The sequence below is a fragment of the Physeter macrocephalus genome, chromosome 14, assembly GCF_002837175.3.
Source record: "Physeter macrocephalus isolate SW-GA chromosome 14, ASM283717v5, whole genome shotgun sequence".
Taxonomy (NCBI): Eukaryota; Metazoa; Chordata; class Mammalia; order Artiodactyla; family Physeteridae; genus Physeter; species Physeter macrocephalus.
Window position 1 is genome coordinate 30076829 of NC_041227.1, and position 11692 is coordinate 30088520.

The 11692-nt window shown below is 40.4% G+C and overlaps 1 protein-coding gene across 3 annotated transcripts in view; it reads right to left on the bottom strand.

Moving 5' to 3' along the window:
• GPCPD1 (glycerophosphocholine phosphodiesterase 1) overlaps positions 1-11378 on the bottom strand; it is a 60883-nt gene extending 49505 nt beyond the window's left edge. For 2 of the 3 annotated variants that reach the window (XM_024123377.3, XM_024123375.3), the window contains exons 1-4: positions 11222-11312; positions 10897-10936; positions 5534-5610; positions 2219-2315 (exon numbers count right to left, since the gene is read on the bottom strand). In XM_024123377.3, the coding sequence (XP_023979145.1) occupies positions 2219-2315; positions 5534-5582 (146 nt within the window). In that variant the 5' untranslated portion in view covers positions 5583-5610; positions 10897-10936; positions 11222-11312. Of the gene's footprint in view, positions 1-2218; positions 2316-5533; positions 5611-10896; positions 10937-11221 lie in introns of all 3 variants that reach the window. The other variant, XM_024123376.3, reaches the window with a different exon arrangement.
• Positions 11379-11692: the final 314 nt, after the last annotated feature.

An 11692-nucleotide genomic window follows, 5' to 3' on the forward strand; every position in this document is an offset into this window, starting at 1 on the left:
GGTCCGGGAAGATCCCACATGCCGCGGAGCGGCTAGGCCTGTGAGCCATGGCCGCTGAGCCTGTGCGTCCGGAGCCTGTGCTCCGCAGCGGGAGAGGCCACAAGAGTGAGAGGCCCGCGTACTGCAAAAAAAAAAAAAAAAAAAAAAAAAAAGAAAAACCAGGAAAGAGGGGCAGTGAGGTTTAGTGCACCTGTCTGATTTTGAATTGCCCTCATATCCTCCCCACAAAAATACCATAAAATCTCCAAGGAGGGCAAATAAAATCATAAGTGACCCACATTTTCTGCATTATTAGGAAATAACACCACAAACTTCAAATTGTTTGTAAGAAAAAATTTCCAACAGAGCTCTTGTTACCACAAACCTGTAGGTACAGAAAGACTTAAGAGACTCTGAAAAGGAGGAACAGAGGACTTCAATGCAGAATACACTGAAATCCCAAAGAAACACAGTTCTAAAACACAAGACTGGGGAATTCCCTGGTGGTCCGGTGGTTAGGACTCTGAGCTTCCACTGCAGGGGGAAGGGTCCAATCCCTGGTCCGGGAACTAAGATCCAGCACACTGCCAGAAACAAACCAACCAACAACCCCCATGAGACTGTTATTTACAGGCAAACAGATTTGTTTACCTTTTGTATCATCTTGTATCAACTACTTATATCAACTATGTCATCTACTTCCTTTCTCTTTGTGAAGCACTGTTTATCTGCCATATATGAATCAATTATACTTCATTGTACAGTGATGTCAAAATGGCTGCTTCCTTAAAATTAAGAAGTTAACTGTTCTCATTCTGTTCACATCACTTTGACCAGGTTGGCTAGAATGGACTTAAGACAGGTAACAGGGCAGCTCAAGAGTTCAGAGCAGAGGTAAACAAGTTTAGAAAGACATGAGGATTCACTTCAGACGGGAGTGACTAATCCACAAATCAAGGACAAAATAGCCACTAGAAGAGAATAAACATCTTGTTTTTCTGTGATCCCAATATCATTTGTCAACTGAACTTAACTTATAAAAACAAGAGAATTGGCGGAGAAAATGTGTCACACTAATGACAAATAGAGAAACGGGTGTTCTATGTATGTTTTTTGTTTTCTTTTCCTGAGCTTACATTATGGTATTGTTTTACTTTCCTTGTTATTTCCCTCTGCTTTGCCATCAGTGCTCCTCAAACTGTCTGCTGTGAAGGACCAGTTTCTGTTTACTTGTGTTACCCTACTTGTCCTGTAACCAATACTTCTGGGCTATAATGTACCCAGTTCTATGAGATAAGTCCATGACATGCATGGGTATCCCAGCAATGTCAAACTGCCATAAATATTTCTAAATGCTTGCTCTCAATTTTTGTATTTCTCACATCGTGCACTGATAAAAAAAATGTTTTTTGTCTAGCACTGAGTCCAGAGGCCACATTTTAAGTAGCACTGCTTAACAATCATCTAACCTGATGTTTCTCCCTGGGGGCACTGCATGTATTTGTATACTATTTAGAATCTCCTCATCTTTCCTTTACCCCCACGCATACATCTTGACAATCCATAACACTTCAAAATATCCACACAGAGAATGACCACCTTTGTTGACAACACTGATTCTATCCTAACCCCTTTACCATGCAGATAAAGGAACCAAGGCTTAGAGATATGAGATCTGCCCAAGATCACAGCTAACTGCGGAACTGAAACTGGCACCCAGATCCTCCTTTCCCCACTCCAATGCACCAACACACCCATGCTAAGTTTAGTGCTGTATTTAATGTCAGTAGTAAACTCGTTTCATTACATTAGCTAAAATTTCTAAGGATGTGTTCCACTCTCTGCTACTTTTAAAAGAATATATCTCAAAAAAATTATTTCATAGGCTAAAGCAAAAATTAGATCTTTTATCAAGAATAGTACTGAGAAGGCAAAAAATACCTTAAAAAGTTTTTTAAAGTAAGAAATAACAATATAAGCCTGTTTAGAAATATGGTATTAAGCATCAAAAGAACCAGCCAATAGCCAAGAGTTGAAAATGACTTTTTGCGAGGTGGAAATTGAGAAACAGAGGAACTTGTTTTTTCACAGCAAAATTTGTAAAATGATTTCACTCTTTATACATATGTGATAAGTTTGATAAAAATTAAAAGAAAAATATACCAAGGTATCTTAGAAACCCCCAAGTTTATAATCTGAATGTCACAATTATTCAGTATTATGATATGCCCATGCTTACCTTTCACTTGTCTCGTTCTCTGGAAGAAGGGACACAGCATTTTGAGGATTCCAGTTTCCCAAAGCATCAGAGCTTCCACATATTGCAAAAACCTCTCCTAAAGAAACATAACGAGTTATAGTGGGTTAAATAGGAACACCTCATTTTAGTTTTAGGAAACTGCACTAATTTAACGGGATGCAGAGTCCCTTTCAGTGGAGATGGAAGAGCTTCAGTGGAGAAATGGGTTTGGACCCAGGTGCCACTCACACTAGCACCTACGTTATTAACCTGACCCACCTCTACAGAACCAAAGGCAGAGAAAAGGAAGGATATATAGTGACAGACTTTTCTTCATTTTTTCAACTACTTACTGAGCCAATAATGAGCACCAAGAAGATAAGGTAATCAAACGGCAGTCCTTGCCTTCAAGGCAGCTTCCAATTTAAAGGAGCACATAAGTATCCTACAGAACCAGTACCTGATATTTTCCAGGAACTCAAATAGTACCTACCAAGAAGCTAAAGATCAAGAAAATTATCAATGGGACATGAGCAATGTAACAACAACAACCAAAGAAAAAAAAGTCCCCAGAACAGACTAGTGAAAAACTAGCCAAAAATCTCGTATTCCTTACTAAAATAAAGACTATCACACTTCATCTGAACACTTGTCATCAACACACAAACCAACATACAGCTATCACCTATACTGGCTAAATTCCATATATTTAGCAAAAGTCTACAACATCTTGAATATAAGTGTGCAGATATCTTTAACTTATATATCAACACATTCTGAATTACTATAATTAAAATCCATATAGAAAAAAACAAGGAACTGAGCCCAAATGAACAAACTTCAGGACAAACTCCTCCACACTCTGCGAGTAGCTAGGTTTCCAAGCTCTGGGCACTACTATAGTAAGACTAGAGTTCTAATTGGCTTTAGCCACCTGCATGGCATTTTATATGCTTGGACTGTCTAAAACTTAACTAAAATCCCAAATGTGGTAGTCATTCAGGAGTTTTCATGGTTCTAAACACGTCTGTAAAAGCATACGGTAGTTATGTATAAAGATTTCATGTTAAAATATTCACCAATCCTTTAAAGTAACCAGATTTTTTTTGCAATTAACTTAGGTTATCACTACCTCTTCGGATTAAAAAAAAAAAGATAAACACTATTGCTAAATACAAGGCACAAATATTTATTCTCAAGATCATATATGTTGCTCTGCATATGTACAGCATATGCAGTGGCTCCTAGCTCAAAGTACAGATTACCATCAAATCACTGATTCAGGCCAGTTACACTTCCTTTGTAAAGGAGAGACTCATTAACCTCTCATGGAGTCAGTTATTTATAATCCCCATACAAAAGAGCAGCTACTCTCTGCTCTGGAAAGAACATGTATCCCACATGAAAAAAGTGAAACTTGGACAATCTGTGGTTACTTTCCTTCTATATAAGTGCTCCTGCATTTTACCAATTCCCTCCTGCAATGTTACTCTGTCTTTCTGCTGATTGCCTTTGAATATGGCTTCTATGAGGAAAAAAAGGGAAACTTTTTACCAGAAAAGACCTCTTTCTTTAATTGGATTTCATTTATAGAAGATTATAAAGACCTGAATGCTAACTAAAGGAATCTGCAAACAGCACCCCCACATATTCATTTTACTTGTTCCCTCTTACTTCACTTCTCTCTGCAGTCTCTCCACTTTCAGCAGAGAACACTTCCTCCTTGCTTTGGGGAGGAAATCAAGGTGACATGAGATCTGGGGGGGAGGTGAGAATCCACCCCAATATCCCCTCCCTGTCCCTCTACCTCCTTTTCTTCCCACCTACAGACCCACCTACATTCACATCTGCCACTAGTCCTTGAGAAGGAGTTCCACCTTGTCAAGCTGACCCTTCTGTGGCTAATTCTGTGGTCATCACATTTGCCTGATGTGGCCAGCTCCTTCTAACTTAAACTGCCTATGCACAAAAGTATGTTATAGGTCTGCAGTCTTCTCTCCACAGAAGAGGTTACACACAGGACAAGAGGTGAGTACTAGACACAAGGGAGCAACCCCATCAACTGACTAGCAATCTTCCATCTGCAGAATCTTGCCCAGAGGTGGAGCTGTACAAAATCATCTTGGCTAAGAATCTGAACTTGGACAAACACACACCATCAGGTGCTGTGATGGATGCTGTATCAAAGATGCTTGACATACAGAATGAATCATTCATTGTTCGAACACATACTTACCCCTGCTCTGAGCCAGGCACTGTGCTAGGTACAGGAATTCAGCATGAGTAAGATAAAGTCACATTTCTTTTCATAGAGCTTAACAATCTGTCCACAAGAAAAATTACTCAAATAACTCCATAAAACTCATAAGAGGTACTACAAAAAAGAACCTTGAACTTCACAGGGACCTTCACCTAGTTGAATACGGGAAGTTGGGATAAGGAGAGTTAGGGGGGTGGTGGGTGGGGGCACAGATCTAAACGAAGGAAACAATTTGAGAAAGCCCCGAAGGAGGAAAGGAATGCAAAAGATTTGAGGAACTGGCCAGCATAGCCAGAGTGTATTAAACAAGGAATTTTTTAACCCAAGTGTGATACTGTTTGTTTTCTGTTTTTTTGTTTTTTCGGCCGCACTGTGCAGCATGTGGGATCTTCGTTCCCCAACCAGGGATCGAACCCATGTCCCCTGCAGCAGAAGGGAGGAGTCTTAACCACTGGACCACCAGGGAAGTAGCAAGGTGTGATACTGTTTTGACATGCTACCTTACACTAAAATTATTTCACACTGCTTTAGTAGACAGCAAAAAATACAATAAAGCTTAAAAAAATAGATGTACAAGTAAGGAACAAATTTACCTTCGCCAAATATTTCACCAACTTCTCAACACTAGAAAAATTTCCTTCATTTTCATGACTTAAAAATCAGAGCTCAGAGAATTCCCTGGCGGTCCAGTGGTTAGGACTCCACGCTTTTACTGCCGAGGGCCCAGGTTTAATCCCTAGTCGGAGAACTAAGATACCACAAGCTGCGCAGAACAGCCAAAAAAAAAAAAAAAAAATCACCGTTCAATTATCTGTCCTGTTCAAAATTCACAGCTTTCCTGGAAAACATGAGACTAAGACACTTACTATTTGGGAAGCTTTTTTTTCTTGAATTTGTTATGCTCCGAGCACATTTCTATTATCAGGCATGTCCTAAAGATACTTTCATCTAATAATTAGGCTCACTCTAGTAACAACTCTATATTTAAAATAATCCAGATAAGAAAAACGCTCATTTATTTTTTTTTAATGTTTAAAAGTAAAGTTTTACAATACCTGGTAAAAGAGCTCCTCTTATTTCAAAGGTAACCTGAGAAGGTGTCATTCTGATGGATTTATTTTAGAATGTCGTGCTAGAAAGAAAAAGATGTCATTTATAGTACATGAATATCAGCTCTAGATAGCTACCACCAAGAAACAAGTTAAAAAACACAAAAACAAAAATGAATTTCAACTGTGAGCAAAATATTTCAGAGACCTTATATATAGAGACTGAATTATTTAGGAAGTACTTAGCAAGCTTTAGGACCTGGTGTTACAACCTATTCTTTAAGAATGTATGGACCAGAAAAATCTGCAAAACAAGTGTGTCCAAACTTTTTTTAAGAATTCAAGATTATCTTGTCATATACCTTCTCCTCTAATAAGCAGCTGTTCTGAACTCAACCTATCTTTCCTGACCAGGCTCATGTTTATAGTGGAGGGAAACACACACACCAACTAGAGACAGAAAAAAACTTGGCTCAAGAGAGCATTTCTACTTTAATTAAGAAGGTTCCAATTTTAATAACAAGAAAACAACCAAAGAACTTAAGTACCACCCACTTAAACAAACTAGTTACCTTCTGAAACAAGATTGAGAACCTGCTTCTAAGTGACCTAACCAATGGCTTAAAAAAAACAATAACAAAAACCCCTTCCCCATCACAAATCACTCTTTTCAAGTTTCTCTTTATTAACCACAGGCCCATCATTACTGTAGTTCTGCAGACTTGAATTTAGAGTCTCAACTCTGCAATCTATTAGGTTGGCCAAAAAGTTCGTTCGGTTTTAAGTAGCCATTTTTCTTTTTTTTTAATATATTTATTTTTGGCTGCATTCGGTCTTCATTGCTGCGGGCGAGCTTTCTCTAGTTGCTGGGAGCGGGGGCTACTCTTTGCTGCGGTGTGCAGGCTTCTCACTGCAGTGGCTTCTCTTGTTGCAGAGCACGGGCTCTAGGCGTGCGGGCTTCAGTAGCTGTAGCACACAGGCTTAGTTGCTCTGCGGCACGTGGGATCTTCCCGGACCAGGGCTCGAATCCATGTCCCCCACATTGGCAGGCGGATTCTTAACCACTGCGCCAGCAGGAAGTCTGCCATTTTTCATTTTCAACAAGAACTTTATTGAACAACATATTCATTAACTGAACGAACTTTTTGGCCAAGCCAACATTACCAAACCCTGTAGATTTTAATTGATCTTACATACATGCCTTTCTTTCTAAGTTTAAACTTCATTAAAAACCCTAAGTCTCCTACTTATATTTTGGCTTCTCGATCACTTCCCAACAATACATTTTATGTCAATTAGAATATCCCTCACATCCCTGGCTTGGAATCACTTCCATTACTTATAGAAATCTAAATCCCTAAGTCTTTGATGTCCTTTATTCCTTATCCACATTTTCTCTCCAGCTTACTTTTCATTTCTTCACTGTTTTTCCCAGCCTAACCAACCTATTCACCTTACTATCCCTTTATTTAAGTACTTAAGATAGGAAATTTAAAATTGTTTTTAATTTTATTTATTTATTTATTTTTGGCCACGGCACGCAGGAACTTAGTTCTCCGACCAGGGATGGAACCCCATGCCCCCTGCAGTGGAAGCATGGAGTCCTAACCACTGGACCACCAGGGAAGTCCCAAGATAGGAAATTTTTTAAAAATTTTAATGTACATCAATTCTCATGCAGTTTATAGAATTTAAATATAGAAAGAACACATACTCCACACAAGGCCACATCATATTGTACATAACTTCTCCAACACCTCCAAAAAAACTTTTGTACCCCCAATCCATCAATGTTCCTAAAATAATTCCAATGATGTCTTTACATCATTTCCTTTAATTTACCAACTGAAATTGCTTATCTTCATTTACACATTATTTTATTCATAAAAAAATCCTCAAGTACCTTTCCTAGCTATTCTTTCTTCCATTTTCACTATGTTCCCCTCCCTGTGAACACATGCACAACTCTGCAATGGTCATTTAATGAACACTAATACCCATAGTTAACCACACTTCCAAGTCAAGGCAGATAGATCGATAGCAGCAGTTGCCACTGGAGGCAATTTTGTCCTCTAAAGGACATTTGGCAATGTCAGGAGACATTTTTGGTTGCCACAACTGTGGGTGATGCTCCTGGCATCTAGTGGGTAGAAGCCAGGAGTGCTGCTCAACACCGTACAATGCACAGAACAGCTCTCCACAAATAATTGTCCAGCTCCAAATATCAAGAAGGCTGAGGATGAGGAATCTCTAATATCTAACCACAGGGGGGCTAAAATGAGGATCATAGTTTATAGCCAATGTTAGCTATTAACTATGCATCATCCCACCTACATCAATTACAAAATGTAAATACAGTATATATATACTAAGCAAGAACACCAGTCAATGTGGTTTCATGTCACTTGGCTAACGAATTCCGTATCTGGCGACTCTACCATTTCAGTTAGAAAACCCAAGATTCCACACTGGAGGAAAAAACACCTGTCCTTGATACCTTAATCTACTTTCTGTGTCTAAGAGTAAACATGATCTATTTAAAGCATATACATCCAGTTGTAGCATGGCCAAAGAATGTTCCAAATCTAAAATTAGCTCTAGATTGTTACCTCACCTTTTACCTATATAACCCAAATATCTTAATAGTTGTCTTTTAATATGACATCTGATATGAATCGGAGTATAACCCTAAGATAATAACACTATTTCCTTTCCTAATAAATAAAATGATTCATTGAAGCACTGCAATCTTACATTTATCTATATCTTACATTTAATTTATCTATATCAATCATATCAAGAAGAAACCTTAAGGCTAGCAAAAAAGCTTGGATTTTTAAGTTACTGAATTAATTTTGAGACATAGCAAAAAGCCCCATCATCCAGCAAATTGCTGAATAACCAACCACCATCTCAACATATAACCTGTACTTTCACCCAGTGTTTACTGCCACAGTTACTAAGAACAATCTCATCTACATAATTAAAAGTTGGTGTTCAATTATTTGTTGATCAATTTTAAGTAACTATTTTAACCAATTTTAGGGAAATCAGATGTAATTATGCCTATGTATTAAAATCAACACCTAGTACAAAATTATCTCTAAATTTCTACTGTGTTAAATGTGAAACATGTTAATTTAATGAAAAGGAAATCAACTGATTAAAATTGAGCTTCTCATTCTTAAGGTTGCTTGTAAAAGTGGCTATAGTAACTTGACTGAAACCAGTCAAGTTACTGGATACTGCAGTATCCAGTATTTACTACACCAAAGCTACATACACAAGCACAAAATTACCGCACCGCACCGCTCCCCCACCCCACCCCCCGCCGCCCCGCAACCTCCCCAGGTGTCAAGAAAGCATCATCTCCAACTTGGATTGCCTTAAGTCATATAATCTGGTTAATTTCCATTCCTCCCATTGCCCAAATTTAATACCGTACCAAATAAGAGCCTGCAGAGCTGCTCCTACAGCAGTTTACTTGATCGTGGACAGAGGCCAAAATTCTGGTGCAGAATTGAAGCGTACAATTTTGGCACCCTGCTACCACCAAAGTAAAATACTGTTCTGTTGTGGAACGAAAAATTTATACAACCAACACTTCCTCTTCTTCCAAACAAGCAAAGAAAATCTCAACTTGGATGGGGGAGGTCTTCTAGATATACATACAACAAGAATAAGATGAAAAATGCTAGTCATTTTTACACACATGAACTGACTGCATATGTAATTTAACCAATTCACCTATAACCTCACGTACAGACTTTCTGAGACAGGTTTTTGGTTTGGTCTGGTTTTTAAACGTAACCTCCACTTTGTGCTTTTTGAAGATAAGTATTAAACAGCATTCTCATCTGGGACTTTGAGTAGCATTTTACACTACTTTAACTTTTTTAAGGACTCACGTAATTTGCAAAATGACATTGTAATTTACATTTAAAAAATATTTCAGAGTTTACACTACCTGAAATAAGTTTTACTCTATTCTTTTTGTCAAATAAACTATCCCAACACATTCCTTTACTGGTTTGCCAGCTTGGGGAACAAAAGGGAGATTTAAGCAAACAAAGGTACAGGAACATTTACTTTAGAGCTAAACTGAAGTCACAGATATTTTCAGCTAAAATGCGTTTTCTTCTAGCCAAAAAATTTTCACTGTTTTCCTTCAAATACTTTTTCAAAGAAAAAAGCTGTTTCCAATTCTCCTTGCTCTTTCCTAGGCTCCAACAGCCTAACTGACTATAGGAAAACAATATATGAAATGCCTGTATTTTCCTGAGTTAATTCCTGCTCATCCTGTTGGAGGATCATTATGACCCCACTATTCAGACCCCAGTATATTTTGAGCCAGTATTTTAATCAAATGTACAAAGACATGAATGGATTTTTATTAAGAAAGCAGTTCTGAAGATTTCATTAAGCCGGTTAATTCTTTAATCACCTTTCTAAACAATGCCATAAAACTATTCCAGATTTTTCCATTTCATCTTGATATTATTTTCATATGCACTTCGTTTATTTTTCCTGGTTAAGTTATACACAAAGATTTGATTCATCAACTTACTTTCTGTACATATCAAATTTTACTCACTCTGCCACTGAGATTTCCTTTGTGGTCATTATTGGAGTCCAACTTTCCTAATCTTGTTTTGTCTAGAATATTGGTTCTCCCTAGTGAAGTTGAGAACCACTGAACCATCGTGTAGTTTTACCTGTTTGTTTTATCTTGTGTTATTTGTATCCAGAATGTTAGGAGTTGGAAAAAGGACTGATAATTTGTATTTATTTCTTAGCTAAGTCACAACTGTCAGAAACGTAGCAAGACACACAAGGTGGGGGTGGGGAGGAGTGAATAGGAACTGGGCAGAAATAGGAAGGGCTAAAGAAGAGTATGAAGAAAACATCAAGTCCAAACATCCTGCTTCGTTCTATCAGTTCCTCTATGTGTTACAGACTAGGCAGCTGCCTCAATGGTGAAAGATTTCTCTACAATTCGTGGCTGAATTCACGCCTAATTTCCTTTATAACCGGGCAGTGGGATAAGAGGGGGCCGATGAAGCACCTAACTGATGAAGGCTTTCTCCCAGAAGTCATCAAGGCAATTTGAAGAGCTTTGGAAAAAGTAGAGCGTTATAAGAAGGGGAAACTGTCTTAAAATTGTATCAAGGGCACTGATGACTGTTCCTGGAACCTTTTCCTAAGAGACTAAGGCACTTCGGTTTCTTGGAATAACTGAATTATACAAGCACACCCTAGACTACTTGGTTAGGCAATTTCAGAAAATAAGCAGTTGTCAAAACACTATGAATTACTTATGGATAAAGGCAGAGTGGTGGTGAGCGAGACTTGTTTCTTTGAATACTCACGGTGGTCCTACGGTTTATGCATTCTCGTATATCGAAAACGCTGCAAAATTTTCGGAGGGGAACGAAGCACCAGCAGCCCAGCGGAATCGCGGCAGCAAAGGATAAATACAATAAACATGTGTCACCCACCGACTTACCGGGGCGAACGTCCAGGCCGCTGTTTCCCCGACGGGCAGAGCCCGCCCGGGATGGGGGACCCTGCCCATGCCTCGCCTCCCGCTCCGCCCGCGTCCCCCAGCCGGGTCGCCCTGACAACTCGGCCGCCACGTGAGCGGCCGCCACGGCCCCCGCACCGCGCGCCCGGCCCCCCGGCCTCCCGCCTCACCTGCCGGGTCCGCGGGTCCGCGCCGCCACCGACGCCGCGCCCGAGAGCCAGTGCCCCGGGCCGAGGTGCCGGCCGCCCGCCGTCCGCGCCTCGCCAGCGCTCCCCCAGGCGGCCAACCGCGCCGCCGAGCAGCAGGAAGCGGCTCCGCTCAAACCGGTTTCAGCTGCTCCAGACCAAACCGCCAGGCCACTCCGCGGGGCGGGGCCGAAGAAGGGGCGGGACGGGGACTGACGTCACTCCCGGCGCCGTCGGGCCAATGGGCGGCCGCGTGCGGGGGGCGGGCCCGCGCGTTCCTGGAAAGGGCCTGCGTGCGTTGCCTAGGGCGGCCGGGTCTCCCAACGGTACCCGGCGCTGGGTTTTTCTGCTGGCCGGGAGCCGCCGCAGAGACCTGGCCTGGGTTCATAGATGCCTACCTTGGTCCCCTAAGCTGTCTTAGGGGATGGAAGGTGGAGCTGCGATCCTGAACTAAGT